General features: G+C 37.3%; 2 protein-coding genes across 3 annotated transcripts in view; one reads left to right on the forward strand and one right to left on the reverse strand.

The window, feature by feature from the left end:
• The first annotated feature begins 3,168 nt into the window (after positions 1-3,168).
• LOC101894966 (xaa-Pro dipeptidase) lies at positions 3,169-5,391 on the forward strand. 2 transcript variants are annotated; one of them, XM_005178185.4, is made up of 2 exons: positions 3,169-3,326; positions 3,738-5,391. In XM_005178185.4, the coding sequence occupies exon 2, from the start codon at positions 3,744-3,746 to the stop codon at positions 5,181-5,183; it is 1,440 nt and encodes a 479-aa protein (XP_005178242.1). In that variant the 5' UTR covers positions 3,169-3,326; positions 3,738-3,743; the 3' UTR covers positions 5,184-5,391. The 2 variants fall into 2 exon arrangements, with proteins under 2 accessions (XP_005178242.1, XP_011290370.1); XM_011292068.3 differs by lacking the exon at positions 3,169-3,326 and adding an exon at positions 3,656-3,674.
• Positions 5,392-10,945: 5,554 nt separating this feature from the next.
• Positions 10,946-17,923, reverse strand: part of LOC101895296 (pre-mRNA-splicing factor ATP-dependent RNA helicase PRP16) — a 90,810-nt gene continuing 83,832 nt past the window's right edge. Inside the window, exons 3-5 of the mRNA XM_005178187.4 lie at positions 16,880-17,792; positions 11,683-11,824; positions 10,946-11,605 (exon numbers count right to left, since the gene is read on the reverse strand). Coding sequence (XP_005178244.1) covers positions 11,008-11,605; positions 11,683-11,824; positions 16,880-17,792 — 1,653 coding nt within the window. The 3' untranslated portion in view covers positions 10,946-11,007. The remainder of the gene's footprint in view (positions 11,606-11,682; positions 11,825-16,879; positions 17,793-17,923) is intronic.

Genomic DNA, 17,923 nt, shown 5'->3' on the forward strand with positions numbered 1-17,923 from the left:
CTGCAAATTAGTACTAATTAGCACTAATTCTGCTACAACGCGTTCCCGTACTCCAAAAACTAGCAAAACTTGCAGCTCTCTCGAGAAAAAAATGACGCTGAGTGGTGCACATTTCTGCTTGTTTTAGCTACATGAATTTGGCCGAGCAGAAATGTGCAAATTGTGAATTTGACAATTGGCAGGGCTAACAAGGTTGAAAAATGTATTGATACATTTCAATAAAGAAAATGATCAACTTGAAAACTAAAGGAAAAACTAATATTTGTCGTGCAAAAAACAAAAAGAAAAAATATAGAGCAACTGATGTATTCACTTTTGGATGATTCCAGCAGTGAAGAGGACTGGCTGAATGAGGAATCAGATTATTAATTATTATTATAAATTATTAATTTTAACTTATCGTCTTCAATATTCATTTTTTAAATGTTGGCGCTCTTTTCAGTAAGGTTTCACCAGTCCGATTTAGGCTGTTTACTTTTGGAATTTTGAATTTTGACATTTTATCGCATTTCTGCTAATTTTCCATTCTCTTATTTTTTGAGCAAACCTAAATGAGAATGAAATTTCGAACTGTTCTCTCTTCTGCTAATTTTACTACTAAAAAAGAACTGGAACACAACTATTATTATTTTTTGTATATATTTTACTATTCGCTGATAATTTTTGTTATTTATTTATTTTTTTTTAGGATTAATTTGGTTATAGACTGTTTTTATACTGTTGTATGTTAATATAAGATTTTGGCCATGTTGGCTTATTTATATTGAATTGTATGAAATAAATGAAATGAAATGAGGTACCATATATAGCAAACTGAAGTATTCCACTTCATGTAGTACCAATAAAAATATTGGTATTTGCATAATTTAAAGAAATTTTGTGGGGGAGTTACAAGAAAGAGTTGGCCGATCCAAATTCACATCAGTAGTGGAATTCTCTAACTCACGTTTTGAGTTACCGACAGAAGTCGGTAAAATTAAAATGATTATAATCTCGGTAATTAACAAAATTTATCGGTAAGTAACAGAGCAAATGTTGTCAACCTTAACAAAATTTTTATATCGAAATTTGGGTTTCGAAGTTACCGATTTTTGTCGGTAACTCAAAAAATAAGTTATAGAATCGCATAACAGATCTCTGGTTGAGATATATGCTCTGTTCCATCATAAAAGGAAAATCGATATCATAAAAGGAAAATCGGTTATTGTAGTAAAAAGTTTTACATAAGGGGAAATATGATATGGAAAAAAGTAGGTGTGTCTGGTTAATTTTCCAGCAGAATTGCCCAGCAACTTCTTTCTGAAAGAGATAGAGAAAGAGGTAGTTTTATTCTCTTTTGCAAGGAAGATGCGAAAAGTAAACGGACGGCATTCCTGCAGAAGCTTGCAACCAATCAGCTGATTCGTCAACCAAACCAATTAGTCCCCATTAAAAGAATTAAAACAAAAGGAAGCAACACTAATTTTACAAGTTTTATAAATAACAAGTAAATAAGCTGTAAGTTAACTTTGAATGCCCTCCACCATTTGGTACAAATTTGACAATTTTCAAAAAAATAAAATCCATTAAAAATTCTGTTAAAATCTTAAAAATACCGAATGTAGCCGTATATTAGGGTCTATACGACGACGTAGACCTGAATAGGCAACTTTTGTCATAAGCTATTATAATATTCAAATGCGAAACTTGAATAAAAAGTTTAAAAAGGTAGCTAAAATAAATAAAATACCGAATATAGGGATGTACAATACGTGGACCTGCACAGACAATTTTCTGGCATATGCTGTAGTATCCATTGCGAACTTCAAATGCGAAATTTGAAACAATTCCGGTAAATAATGTCGCTTAAATCATGAAAATACCGAATATCGGGAGGTACCGTTACATGGGGGCTATACGAAGACGTGGACCTACATACTCCATTTTCTGTCTTAGGCTGTAGTATCCATTACGAGCTTCAATTACCAATTTTGAAACAATTCCGGTAAATAATATTGCTAAAATCATCAAAATACCGAATATCGGGGTGTACCGTTATATGTGGGCTATACGAAGACGTACACCTACATGTCTCACTTTCTGTCTTAGGCTGTAGTATCCATTACGAGCTTTAAATACCAATTTTGAAACAATTCCGGTAAAAAATGTCGCATTTGAGTAAATTTTTATCAACTTACTTCATTTCGTTCGGAAGCTAGAGTGATTTCCACAGACGACAGACGGACGGACATTGCTAAATCGACATAGAATTTTATGCTGATCAAGAATATATATACTTTGTGGGGTCTAAAATGTATATTTCGAGGTGTTAAAAACGGAATGACAAACTAGTATGGGGGGTATCATACTATGGTGGAGGGTACAAAAAGGAAATTAGCAATACAATAAAAGTATGAACAATAAAAGATAGATTCGATGTGTTCCCCGGAATCACCGTACGAAAATAAACTTTACCAAACGTTTCTTGATGTACGAAACGAAACAAAACCGATATTAAGATAACGGGACTTGATTTGTATTTTGTACTGTTTGCGTAGATGAGTGGAAACAAAAACAAAACTAGATGACGCAACATTGGAAACGAAACAGTACAAAACCCATTGCAAACGTTTGCAAACGTTACGCTGTATTACAAATAAAGTAAAAACTAATATTAATTTAAATTTATGCCTTTTTATTTATTTATTACGGCCTCATACAATGGAAGCAGTGCAAAAAAAATATTTAGAATGACGACTCTAAATGTAGCAGTCATCATTTCGCCCAGCAAACGTTTGGAAACGTTTCCCGGCGATTTGTTCGCAAGCGGTACACCTCGGCAAACCACTGCCCATGGCAAAAGAATACAGGTAGATGCATCAACGCTTGGAAGCATTGATATGTCAAAAAAATTAAATTTTTTTTTCAAATATAAGTAGATTTTTATTTGTTTTCTTATACTACGACATTCGGAGGCTATTATATTTCGCGTTTTTTCAAAAATTTTTACAAATTTAAATAATTTTTCATTCAACATTTTCAATTATAAAAATTAGTTTGACAGTTCCCTCCCTATATTCTTTTACCATGATTTTACCATGGAGTCATCAAGTAGATTCTAATATTACTACTACTAAATATATAATAGCGCCGGTCTCATTGCGGTTATTTTAAATTTTTATCTATAATTGGTACCCCATTTTATACGAAAAAATAATCTTTGAACCAGCCAAATGAACTTGTTCGTTCATCAGCTGCACCTCACTAGTATATAAACAATAGGGAGAGCTTTTGAAAAAATATAGTTATTTTGGTTCGGACTTCGTCGTTGTAAACATCTCCAGAAAGTAAGTGAGCGGAATAAACAATTAGAAAATAAAAAAAAATATCGCCATTCAACTGCAATGCGAAAAGGCACTTTCGCTACAAATGGTTCTTCAAAATGATATGGCCGTTCTTTCCACAAACAATGGAATTAGAGATAAAATGCGGTCAAATGCACTAGGAAAGAAAGAAGTGGATTTATACCGGGCTTAGGGATATTGTGTTGATTATTCCATAGAAATGGAAATGTACGGCGACTATATGATTATCTGCGGTTGCAAAGCTGAAAACAAGTTTTGTTGTTTTTTTTTTTTGTGTCAATAAGATAACGTCGTTTTGCGGGTCATTTGGATATACCCAGCCATTGCTTTGTGAGATTTATTTGAAAAACTTATTCCAATAATTGATTTTTTTGTTTGTCTCTTTTTTTTCAGATAATTATGGCTACTTTCCGAATGGGAGCCAAGACCCATCCAGTGCCCATGGCTCTGTTCCGTAAAAATCGCCAAAATTTGTGCACTGCACTGAAGGCCAATTCGGCTGTGGAAAAGGGTTCCTTTGTCTTGTTGGAAGGCGGTAAAGATGTCAGTTTCAACGACACCGATGTCAACTATCTGTTCCGTCAGGAATCCTATTTCCAATATCTTTTCGGCGTAAAAGAGCCTGACTGTTTCGGTGCATTGAACGTCGATTCTGGGGAATCCATACTCTTTGTACCACGTTTACCCGAAGAATATGCCACTTGGATGGGACGCCTATTTACTTTGGAGGAATTCAAATCCATGTATGAAGTAGATCGTGTTCTTTATGTCGATGAACTACCAGCATTCTTTGAAAAGGCTGCGCCCAAATTGATTTTGACCCTCAGTGGTGTGAACAGTGACAGTGGTTTGCGTTCGAAACCAGCCTCGTTTGATGGCATTGAAAAGTATGTGGTCAATTGTGATTTATTGCATCCAATTTTGGCCGAATGTCGTGTGATTAAGACCCCCGAAGAAATTGAAGTTTTGCACTATGTGGCCATGGTGTCGTCGGATGCCCATATTAAAGTTATGCAGTTCATGCGTCCCGGACGCACTGAGTATGAAGGTGAAGCTGTTTTCCTACATCACGCGTATGCTGTGGGCGGTTGCCGTCACACTTCCTACACTTGCATCTGTGGTAGTGGTACCAACTCTGCAATTTTACATTACGGACATGCTGCAGCTCCCAATGACAAGGCTGTGCGAGATGGTGATATGTGTCTCTTTGACATGGGTGCCAATTACTGTGGCTATGCTGCTGATATAACCTGTTCATTCCCAGCAAATGGCAAATTCACCGAAGATCAAAAGTTCATTTATAACGCTGTACTAGATGCCCGCAATGCGGTGTTGAAAGAAGCACGTGAAGGTGTCTCCTGGGTTGATATGCACCGCTTATCTTGCCGTGTTATGTTACAACGTCTCAAGGAAGGTGGTATGCTCCAGGGAGATGTTGATGAAATGTTGGCTGCTGGTCTGGCCGGTACCTTCCAGCCTCATGGCTTGGGCCATCTAATTGGTTTGGATGTTCATGATGTCGGTGGCTATTTGCCCGGTCAACCTGAACGTCCCACCGAACCATGGCTGAGTAAACTACGTTTTGCCCGTGATCTTAAGGCGGGAATGTATGTTACCGTCGAACCTGGCTGTTACTTTATCGATATTCTTATGGACAAAGCTTTGGCCGATCCAAATCTAAACAAATTCATTGTCAAGGATGTGTTCGAACGTTTCCGTACATTCGGTGGCGTTCGCATAGAGGATGATGTCTTGATTACCAAAACCGGCAACGTGAATTTCGCCAGTGTTCCAAGAACTGTGGAAGAAATCGAAAAGTGTATGGCTGAACGTACCTAAGTGTTGCAGCTGCGTGCATAAAATAACAGCTGCTGGGATAATATATATTAAATATATAATCGTATTATCAATGTATTAGCTTTGTATATTGCTCGTTTTTTGTGTGAATCGACAAATGATTTGTTGTGCTGTTTTGATAAGAAATTTTTGTATTGAACTGTTTTTTTTCCCATGTTATCTGATAAATAAAGTTATATATTTTTTAAAAGATTAGATTGATGTTTGGTAGATTTGTGGCGCTATTCGACGTTTGTAACTAGGCTGATTGGAAATCTGGAGAATTAGAAATGATAGCCATTTAGATTTAACACGCCCAGGAATATAATATTTTGGAGAGTTTTTTTTACTCTCTGGGGAAAGAGTCAATAACTGCGGCACATTTGTACTGTGGTACATTTGTACCCATACGAATTGAGCGTTGTAGGAGGTTTTTTGCAAAGCGATTTGTTTGTGACCTATCATTATAACAGGTAAAAGAAGACAAGTTAGACGCATAGCTACTTCTGATGATCTACATAGAGTCACATTTTAAGTAGATTTATATATGTCCGTCTGTCCATGTATTTTTTTTTTGTGTAAGGAAAATTTAGTGTCTGATTGAGTTGGAATTTTGCACAGTAAAACGAAAACTTACGCTGACAGTTTCCTGTAATGAATTGAATACAAATTAGACAGAAAAACTACCAGTATTATAGCAAACCAAGGCGCGATACTGCAAATTTTTATACTTGTCCTAGCAGTAGCAAAATGATATTTTGAAGCAAAATTCAAGTCTCACTTTACTTAGGGGATAATATGTCAGTTTTCTGGTTTTTCTCCTTGGCGTAAATTTCTCGTCGGTTGTACGCCCATATTTAAGGAAGAACTACAAAATATAAATTTGAAAATAAAGGGACAATAAATAATAAAAACAAAAAACAAGTAAAAAAGCAGATAAGCTCGACTGGCCGAACTTTTAATACCCTCCACCATTTCGAAGAAACTAGAAGAATTTCAAAACAATTTGAAAACTGCCACTTAAATGAAACCCGTCATAAGTTGTAGTACCCATTAAGATCTTTCAATACGAAATTTGAAACGATTCCCCGAATAATGTAGCTGAAATCGTCGAAATACCGACTATCGGGAGGTACCTTTATATGGGGGCTATACGCAGACTTGGATTTGCATACACAAATTTTTGTCATAGGCTGTAGTACCCATTAAGAACTTTAAATACGAAATTTGAAATAATTCCGGTAAATAAGATCGCTAAAATCATGAAAATGCCGAGTATCGGAAGGTACCGTTATATGGGGTCTATACGAAGAAGTGGACCTGCATACGAAATTTTTTGCAAAAGGTTGTAGTATCCATTACGAACTTTAAATACGAAATTTCCAATAATTCTGGTAAATAATGTCGCTAAAATCATGAAAGTACCGAGTATCGGGAGACATAAACAAACGGACATCGCTAGATCGTCTTAGAATTTTACGTTGATCCAGAATATATATACTTTGTAGGGTCTATTATGAATATTTCGAGGAGTTACAAACGGAATGACAAAGTTAATATACCCTCCATAGTATGGTGGAGGGTATAAAAAACGTAGTCATATTTTTGTTGTACCATATCCATAATATGCACTCCATAACAATGATATGTGCTGCAAGACATCAGACGTTGTCTAGAAACACCTTTCTCAATTTTTGGTTAGATCGAGTTTGATTTATGGCTCTCATTGACCTTCGTCCAATTTCAAATTTATTGTGAACCAAGTGTGTAATATCAGCCCAAATAGGATAGATTTTGGCACATATGACCGAATTCGCTCAGGTTCAGATATAGCTACAGTTCCTAAATAAATATTTCATCCAAAATGATATTTAAGCCCACCGATTTGTAAACAAAGTAGAGGTGTCATTCATTGCCCGATTGAGATGAAATTTTGCACAAATCATTTGTTTTTCCCAAGGATGAATCCCATTGAAATCCAACAGAATCGTTCAAAATTTGGATATGGCTCTTATATATATCTTCTTCCGATTTGCCATTTATTGTACATCTACGTGTAGTATTAATCCAAATAGGATGAAATTTGGCACACACGACCAAATTGAGCCTATAAAAAAGTGGGTGGGTATCGATTGAGATATAGCTGTAGCTCCCATATATAATGTTCATTCGATTAGTTATTTTTGTCCCCCACAGCCGTAATATGCACTCCGTAACAGCGATATTCGGGGGAAATATATCAAATACAGCTCAGAAACACCTTTGACAAATTTAATCGGTTCAGATTTGAATAATGCTCCCATATATATTTCTTTATCCGATTTCAAGTTAATTGTGCACCAAATTGGTTATATAAGCCCGGAGACACAAATACCTCGGCAAATTTAGTAGAAATCGTTTCAGAGGAGGATATTCCTCTCATATATTAGTTCGTTTCGAATTTAAATTATAACTATAATCATAATTGGTATGGTTTAATTCCCACAAATTCCGCATAAAAACTTTTATTTGTTATGTGAAGCTCCACTAAATATGCAAAGTGGTGTAGGGTATCATAAAGTCGGGCCCGCCTACTTTACTTGTTTAGTGTTTAAAAAGGAAATAGTATCTCGTCTACAGAAGGGATTAGGAATATTACTGCATTTGTTGTTGGGGAATTAGCCTATGACACATTGGTTTTGAATGCAAAATATTGAAGGTCATTATTAAAGACTTGACAGTTGTGTTAATTAAAATGTACAAAATAAGGCCATGTGGCGATAATAAAAACTCAATGTTTAACGTGATCCTTGCCCTGTTTAAACTCAGTGTAGTGGCTTCATTGTAATAGAGTGATAATGTTTAAGGCGATAAACATTCTACGAAGGAGTTAGAAAAATGCACTCGACTTAAAAAAAAGCAATACCGTCAGGCCTATTTGATTGTTTGTTTGTACCTCGGCTGTATTTTTACAAAAGAACCCATGTGGAACTTTCTTGGCAATCAAAGCGATTGTTAATACAAATAACATCGTTTTTGTAGCATATTTTCAGGCATACAATTTTCATAAAAATCTATACATAAAACGTACAATATTGGATTGTAGATATAAAATTTAGGTCTTTGTATAAAATACTGTAATAACGTTACATGTACAGGTTATATATTAAGTTTAAAACTGAAGGGCATTTTTGCATCTGTTCTAATTGTAGACTTTTGGCCTATTTTGATAATCGTGCAAGTATTTCAAAATTGTGGAGAATGGAATAGAAACAATTTTTTTTGGTTATGAAAACATAGAGGAAATAAGAGGGCTATAAATTTCGCCATTGAGTCCCTCACACCAGATACTTCGCCTTGGTGACGGGTTTGCTTGATGAAGCAATTGAAGAGTTCGGCAAAATTTCCTTTAGATATTTTGAATTCGTCACAAACCTAAAAGTGATGATACATATGCAGCTTGTCATCATGGTATTGTATATTAATTTCAAATTATAAATGAAAACGTCGGAAAGATTCGAGTGCAACACTTACATCCCTTTAGGATATGCCATCAAATATACCATGATGCCAAACTGCTCGACTTCCTTTGATATGGAAGGTGGTATATTCGGTTATATAGCCTTCGACTGATTATCGGAGGCTCTCATAGATTTTCTTATCATAGTTAATAAAAGTAAAAAAACTACCTACCGTGATAAAGTAAAACTACCTACCGTAAGTTCGGAATAATCCTTATGAATTGCAAAAGTTTGGTGAAGGGACTAGGGTAGATCAGAAAAGTGAAGTGTAGGGGTATGGTATCTCAAAACTTTTTTGTTAAGTAGAACATTGCACCAGATGATTGTAAATGAGCGAGATTAGCTTCGTTGTACAAACCATAATAATTCCAAAGCCAGAGAACTAACTCTGGAGGTAAACAGATTTGTTGGCGAGCCTAAGTGGAAAAAGTGGATAGAGCATCTGAAGCATTGCAACATCAGTACCAGTCGCTCTCGAACCCTGGAAAAAAGAATGATCGGACATTTGTCTCATTTAACCGCGTAGAAGTGACATATTCGGATATGTGCGTGAGTTAATTTATCCCGAAATTTGTAGAGCACCCCGAGAGTGACAGGGAAAGAGAAGGATTCTTTGCCGTGTACGATCTCTCCCAACCGATGGAAGATGTTTCACATGTCATAAGAAGCGCAAAGTCATTCAAAACTTTTGGTTCTGAGGGAATCTTTATGGCGATGTTCAAGCAACTGGATGAACCAGGAGTGAAGTGTCTAATCAAACTCCTCATCCTGTCGTTCCTGGAGAATTGGCAGGGTGGTCCGGCTTCTGAAGCCAGACAAGGATGTCAGCAAAGACGACTCATACATACCAATTTCGCCTTTTGTCGTCAGTAGCGAAGGATTCCGGAAGTTGCGTAGCATAACTGCAGTTTTACACGTATCGAGTGTTTGTTTTTTAAATTTTGACCACCAATTACCCCAAGATCTTAGGGGTAACATTCTAAAGCCTTTTTAAGCTATATTCGAAAAGCTTAGAAGTAGGAACACTGTTTTCAAGTCTGAAGCGTCAACAATTGTGGAGTGGATAAAGAAACCTAGTTTATCTCTCACAACGCGATAGGCAGGTCTGTGGTAAACTATGCGGTTCCAGTGTGCTCCATAAACGTAATTGGTACGAAATGGAAATGTCCGACCAGAACGTTGTCCTTAGAACCGCAGCAGGGTGCCTCCATATGAACCGGGTTACCATTTACATGAGGAGGCGAAGGTCTTACCCGTGCGGCAGCATATTAAAATTCTGTCGATGCAATATTTGCTTGGCTGTTATATACAGAGCCGTGTCTATCACCATCTGGTGGATAGCCGAACTCCGTCCAGGCAAACTAGATGATTATGGCATAACTTAGATCTGGATGGTGCAGCCACCTCAATTCGTATTGGGCACAAAAAACCTGCTAACGTCTGGCACGTGACATACTGCACCGCTCCAACCACCCAGCCAAACCTATTCGACTATCTCCTGTATCGTCATGACTCCAACCAATACAGGTCGCTCCTTTTTGGAGTTAAAAGCAAAGCCAGATTAGAGATGATATAATCAGCAGTACGAGCTGCGCACACACACAATTACACCTACGACAATAGTAATTTTCTAATGTAAATCAGGAGTAAGTCCGACCGGACCGGGGGGTGTACTCCATGTGAAAACTTGACTTATGGCCGCAGCATCCCTTAAATGTGGAAGTTCCGTTATATTAAAATTGCTCTTATAATTAATCTAACCACAAAGAACCCAAAATATAGAATTACAGCTGATTTGGTTTGAAAATGGGGAAGAAATTTTGAAAATGCCGAAAATCGGGAGATACCATTTTATGGCACCTATACCTAAACGTGGATCTATATATCCCTTTTCAATATCAAACCACTATTATTGAGATTTCAAAAAGCTAATGGACATGTTTAAAGCGACATAGAATATGACGCTGATCATGAATATGTAAAGGCTTTATCTGAAGAATATTTCGAAGCGTTGTCAACGGAATGGACTGCCCTCCATGCCACATAGGAGCACCAGCAAACAAACAGTTATCCATCATTCCTTTAATTTTTACTTTTTGGATCCATTCTTTCTTTAATTTTTTACATTTTTGCTTCAATTCTTTCTATCATTTTTACTTTCTTGCTCCGAAAAACACAACCATTGGCTACAATACTCTCAAAAACTCGTTTTTTATTATTCGTATTTCTAATTCGAAATACCTTGTTTTTTTTCAATACTAAATATTTAAAAAGATAAACATATTTAAAACTTTATTTTAAACAAAAAGAAGAAGAAAAACCCCGATTTACAATCCAATTTTCGATGGAGTTCGCCTGGGGGTGGCATGGCCTGGTGTTGCTATTTCCTGTTTATTTGCCAATTGCTCCTCGCGCTGGGCCGCTTTCAGTTTACGTTCTTCCATCTCCTCCTGGGCTAAACGCATTTGCGTCTCCATTTCCTTGAGGTGTTCGGCTGCTTGTTTTTTCTTTTCTCGTCCACTCCGACCGGTCTCTTTGACAGAGAAGAACATGGGACCCAATTCGGCTAACCAATAACCATCTACGGCAGTGGCACATTGCATATACTCTTTGGCGGTCATAACCAATTCATGATAGACCACATAGTCGGGTGTGGTGCCCAGACCGTATAGAGCCGAGGTGGGATGCAGATGGCAGGGCATGCCCGTCCGAAGATTTACATATTCACCAATACCCTTGAGGCGGGCCGCTTGATAAAAATAGGCGGAGCAAATACATTTCCGTATAATATCCCAGTCGGTGCCGCAAGATTTCACCGATAGTTTTTGTTGTATCATAATATCCTTGAGTTGTTGGCGTACTTCTCGCACCTTGCGCATGGCTTTGATGTGTATAAAATGTTCATTGCACCAATTGGAGCTGTAACTGAAAATGAATGAAGGAAAACAAATGGAGAAATGTTAGAAAAGAACTTGAGGTAGATTTAAGCTATGATTACTTACTTATTTAGTTTCCACTGCAGATACACATTGAGATATGTCAAATGATCGGATTCTGGAACTTGGAATTTCTCACGTACACCATCTGCCTCCTCTTCACGACCCTTGGGACGATAAAATATAGAGGGCACCGATAGCATAGACACTAGAAGGAAATAAAGATGGGAAATATATTATTAATAATAAAATAAAAATCGATTTTCAATATTTTCCAATCTATCGTCTATTTGTGAGACAAAGACCGGACAGAAAATTATGCATGCTACAAGTGAGCGAAAAGTCCAAAGCACTGAGAAGTGATTAAACCTCTTGTCTGGAGAGCTCAACAACCTTCAACGCTCATATGAACATAGCTGCAAGAAGTCAATACTTAGAGCAGATCTAAGCGGTTAACAGCGGCACATATTTACACAAACAGAAGCAGTAATTAAAATGTCGTTAAATATGAAAGAAGTAAATATAAATAAAACAATCCATATAAAAAGGCCATAGAAGTGGGGATTGGATGATTGCACGAAACGCGGTACATATAAAGAAAAAATGCAAGCAATTCACACATTTTATTCCAGTTATTTAGTAAATTTAGAAACAAGTAAGCAAAGGATATAGTGGTGCGGGGCCGACCATGTGATACCCTACAACACTTCAATATGGTAGAAGTCCCCTTATGTCCAAATTCATTTTGGAAGATTTCGCCTTTGAAATTGTATCATAGAGCATTGCCCAGATATTACCCTTAGCTTTTTGACTAGGCATATTTGCCCAATACGCAAACCGTCGTGCTATTGTTACAGTTAAATATAAACCGATGGTCATCCAAATGCTAGACTTCTTCCCTGTCCTTTACTCTCTTTTCATGCAAAATTCCGTGTCGATTGGTTTCAATTGTGTGATCAGGAAAATTTTTCTGTTTTTGGTACTAATTTGCGATCATCTCTAAAAGCAAGAGGCCCTCTGTACCTCTAAATTTAGACTCATCTATATGATTTGCTTGTCTACGATATTTGGAAATATTCGTCAACGAAATCAGCACAAAAATCCATTAGTTCACCTTTTTGTGTATTTTGGATATCGCCTGCAAGTAGGATGGAAATGTTGGTATTTTTTTCACATAAAAGTAGTGGTCCATTCTACCCGATGTCATAAACTCTAACTTCATGCGAGATTTCGTGTCCTTTGGTTTCTGTTTGTGACCTTTTTAACGGCTGTAAAAACAGGTTGTCAGTTGTTGGTCTATTTAAACCCTAAATATATTGCGGACATCTTTGAGAACAATAGGCCTAACAATTCTGAGCCCAAAACTAGCCATATAACAATTTTCGTGAGGATTGGACGATAATTGCAATCTGTATATGATAACCCCAACCTGTGTTGTAATGTGAAAAAATATTACAAAATGTATACTTGAATATTATAAGTCAAATTGAAAAAATCGCATGCGATAAAAAATATGAAAAAATGAAAAAAATTCACAAAATACTACAAAATTTACATTAACATCATTATTGACATAATTTAAGCGTTTTTTAAATTTTATACTTTTATGCCACGAGGGCATTCTGAATAAACAAAATTTGTCGAAATCGGTCCAGCCATTCTGGAGATATAAGCATTCTAGCTAACATCCCCTTCCTTTGTATATATACATTGTATATATTGGGCTATATATATCCTATATATTTACTATCGGCATCTACATAACGGCCAGAATTGACCTGTTCGTCTATTTGTGATTTCGCCGGGATTAAAAACATTCGCGGTTTAATAGAAAATTTGACTTTTATTTAAGACAAATGTTATGGTCTATTTCACCCACTAAATATTACCCGATGACCATCAAAATTGGAAGGCTTCTGCCTACCCCTAAGCTCTAGCCCCATGCTAACTTCCGCGTCGATTGGTCTATAAGTGAGACCTGTAGAGCATCTATTCTGACCCTATCCCCACTTCCACTCTAAATTTCGTGAAGATCGGGCCATAATTGCGACCTGTAGAGTGATTACAAATTAACATGGACAGACGAACGGACATATATAGCTAGATCGACTCAGCTCGGCGAGATAGGAAGATTCATATAAACTTTCCTATGTGGGAAACCAATATTTCGAGGTGTTACATAATTTTTGGCCCAATCAAACTTATAATACCCCCAACACATAGTGTTGTAGGGTATAAAAATAGAAATTGAAATTAGATGTGGTCCGGTAAAATTATTCGAATGTCTTTTCATGTGATGAAGTGTTTTCACTGGTTCATTTGCGTTCAAGAGACGTGTTCACAACTTCCAATAGATTTCATGACAACTGCGGCCAATCAATGTCGTGAAATATCCGATATCTTCTGCAGGGTAAGATGAAACAACTGCAACCGATTTCATATTGCTCTCATTTCTAAGCCACTTGTCCGACAGCTGTTAAAATTATTCCAGTGACAGCTCATTATATTGTTTACAAGCGTACAAAAGCATTTAGGTAAGAATTTTCCAGAAAAAAAAGTTATTCGTTATGGAATTCAAGCGTGATAGTGTGCTTTCTTTATATTTGGCTGGGAAACCAAAAGTGGCTGTCGTTAGAGCATTCCAGCATTTAAATGTGAATAAATCTTTTGTGTCTCGTACTATCGCTAGCCCGACGTCAAGGAAGTGAATGGAAGACAACAGCAACATCAGCAGAAATGGTTCGAAAATTAAAGAAGCGACTTGATCGAAACCCGCGTCGCAGTGGCCGAAAAATGGCTAGTGAGCTGAACATATCGCAATATTCAATTCGGCATATATGGAAAAATGAGCTCGGGGTAAAGCCATTGAAATTGCAAAAAGTGCAAGAACTTACACCGCAACAGAAAGAAAAATAGACTCAAAAGAGCTAAAGAGTTGCTTCGCATGGCCGAGAGTGGTGAACTGCCGAATTTGGTTTTCTTCGATGAGAAAACATTCGTTGTCCAGCACTTTGTAAACAAACAAAATGATCGTGTTTACTTGCCAAAAAGGTCGCCAGCCAAGAATGGATACAAATGAGGTTCCTCGCTTCATTATCAGCGCACAATGGCCACCAAAATCACGAGGACACCAATCCGCTGGACTACTGTGTCAGGAGTATTTTGTAAAGCAAAGTTGGCACTAAAAAATACCAACGTGTCGATCACCTCAAGCAAGCGCTTCGCCGGGAATGGGTCAAAATGACGCAGAGCAACATTCGGGCAGCGTGTGACGGTTTCATTGGCCGCTAGAAGGCCATAATTCGTGCCAAAGATGACCAATTCAAACAAATCTAAATTTATTCTAAAATTTGATGCTATTTCCGATAATTTTTGATTTCATTCAATAAAATTTAAAAAAAATGTAAAAAATATGGCGTTTGATTTTGTTGCAGTTTTTATCTCACCCTGTATTCCATGTTCACACCAGCCCTTGTATTAATAAAAATATTGTTATGTATGTAATTTAAAAACTATCTGACACTCACGTCACATTTTATAAAAGTTATAATTATTTGAATTTTTTACCTTTTTGTGGGGGAGGTACTTGATGGAGTGGACCGATATTGTCCATTTACGCACCTGACCTAGTACTGATGCAAATATTAGGATTCACAAAGTTGTAGCAAAATCGGATTATCCTTTCTTTTTCGGTGCAGTAAATTTTTTTTTCTTTGAAAATTTTGACATTTTGTGCGCTCTAAGTTTGATAATAATAGTTACCGTGCGCACCAGTCTCTAGATCGACTCCAAATGGATTTGGTCCAAAGAGACCTAGGGTCTAAAACCGTTATTTCTATGAGGCACGTTTCGGCCGTTTCAAATGATATATACCCTCTCTAGCCATATGGCTGAGGCTAAAAAATACGTTGAAAATTTTTGTTACCCTTAGCTCCCCATTTAATACCCAGAACATACGATTTAAAAATGAAGGAGAGTTGTGGCTGGGCCAAAATGAAAGGTCTAGAAGAGTACTTTCCGAATAAATGGTCCTTACTGGCAAAGAGTCTATGAATTTTTCGAATTTTCCGAAAAATTGCCGCTCAATTCAAGGCTTTTAAATGGGGAGTTAGGAGTCAAAGTATTTTTTTATTTTTATAACCTCCACCATAGTATGGAGGGTATATTAAGTTTGTCATTCCGTTGGTAACACCTCGAAATATACATTTTAGACCCCACAGGTATATATATTCTTGATCTCCATAAAATTCTATGTCGATTTAGCAATGTCCGCCCGTCTGTCTGCTGTCCGTCTGTGGAAATCACTCTAGCTTCCGAACGAAGTTGATAAAAATTTACTCAAATGTGTATTATGTCTGCAGGACTTTTGGTATTGAAAATGGGCCATGTAGGTCCACGTATTCGTATAGCCCCCATATAACGGTACCTCCCGATATTCGGTATTTTGATGATTTTAGAGACATTATTTACCGGAAATATTTCAAATTTGGTATTTGAAGTTCGTAATGAATACTCAGCCTGTGACAGAAAATTGTCTGTGCAGGTCCACGTCTTCGTATAGCCCCCGATATTCGGTATTTACCGGAATTGTTTCAATTTCCGCATTTGAAGTTCGTAATGGATTCTACAGTCTATGACAGAAAATTCTTCGTATAGCCCCCATATAACAGTTCCCCCGATATTCGGTATTTTGATGATTTTAGCGACATTATGTACCGGAATTATGAAAAATTTTGTATTTAGAGTTCGTAATGGATACTACAGTCTATGCCAGAAAATTGTCTGCGCAAGTCCACGTTTTACAACCCCCATGGTACCTTCCTATATTGGGTATTTTGATGATGTTAGCTACATTATAAACAGATTTTTTTCAAATTTCGCATTTGAATATTGTAATAGCTTATGACAAAAGTTGCCTAGGCATGTCCACGTCGTCGTATAGACCCTATTATACGGCTACATTCGGTATTTTTAAGATTTTAACAGGATTTTTAATGGATTTTTTTTTTTTGAAAAATGCCAAATTTTTACCGAATGTTGGAGGGTTCGGCCCGGCCGAACTTACAGCATTTTTACTTGTTAATTTTTATTTAGCAAATTTCTAAGTTTCGATTTCTCTATTAGCCCTTTCTGAACCGGAAAAAAAATCAAATTGGTTTGTGTCTCTGCTTTGTCAACTGCTGATTTACTGTTATGTAGATTTGAAGGTTGAACAATCGTTTCCCATTAAAAAGTACGGGAACATAACAAATTTCTTACTTACCTATTATTAACACTTCAGCACTGCACTCCATTTGACACGAGACAATCAACATTTGACATTGCGGCGGATCCAAGGGGAATTCGGCCATTTGTCGACCCAACGGCGTCAAAGCTCCCGTATGATCTAAGGCACCCAAAATCCACAACTGATACAGGGAATTCAAGATGTTATCCTGCGGGGGTGGATCCATGAAATGGAATTGCAATAAATCCACCACACCCAATGATTTCAACAGCAGTACCGTATTGGCTAAATTGGTTCGCTGTATTTCAGGTACGGTAAGTGGCAACAGCTCATCTTTGTATTGGCGTTGCGTATACAAACGATACGCCTGACCAGGTCCAGTACGGCCGGCACGACCGGAACGTTGATTGGCATTGGCCTGTGATATGGGATATATTTGCAGGGCATCCATACCAATGCGTGGATTGTAGACTTTTAATTTGCAGAAACCCGAATCGATGACATAAATAATACCATCCACCGTCAGTGAGGTTTCGGCAATATTTGTGGCCACAACACATTTGCGTATACCCTCGGCGGAACGTTGAAATATTTTCGCCTGCAGATCTGAGGGTAGTTGGGAATAGATGGGCAAAATGGATAGTTCAGGGGCATTGTCAATTTCCAGCAAACGTTCAGCCAGTACCTCACATGTCACCTCAATGTCCTCCTGACCGGGCATAAATATCAACATATCTCCCTCGTTGGGTGTAAGATGGATTTGCAGGGCTTGTTTGACTGCCGATTCAACATAATCTTCACAGGGATTTTTACTAAATAGAACATCGACGGGGAAGGTACGTCCGGGTATGGTAAAGGTTGGTACATTGCCAAAGAAGGTGGCAAATTTTGTGGCATCCATAGTGGCTGAGGTAACAATTAATTTCAAATCACGTCTTCGGGCAACAATCTGTAATTAGAAGAGGGGTGGGAAATAATTCATTAAGACGATTGCGAATGTGTGCGTGACAAAAATGTTGAAGGGGATAACAGAAATCTAGGGGGAGAAGAAGAAATGGCTAATTTTAATTAAATACCCAC

The sequence above is a fragment of the Musca domestica genome, unplaced genomic scaffold (genome assembly GCF_030504385.1).
Source record: "Musca domestica strain aabys unplaced genomic scaffold, Musca_domestica.polishedcontigs.V.1.1 22, whole genome shotgun sequence".
In the NCBI taxonomy this organism is placed as follows: domain Eukaryota; kingdom Metazoa; phylum Arthropoda; class Insecta; order Diptera; family Muscidae; genus Musca; species Musca domestica.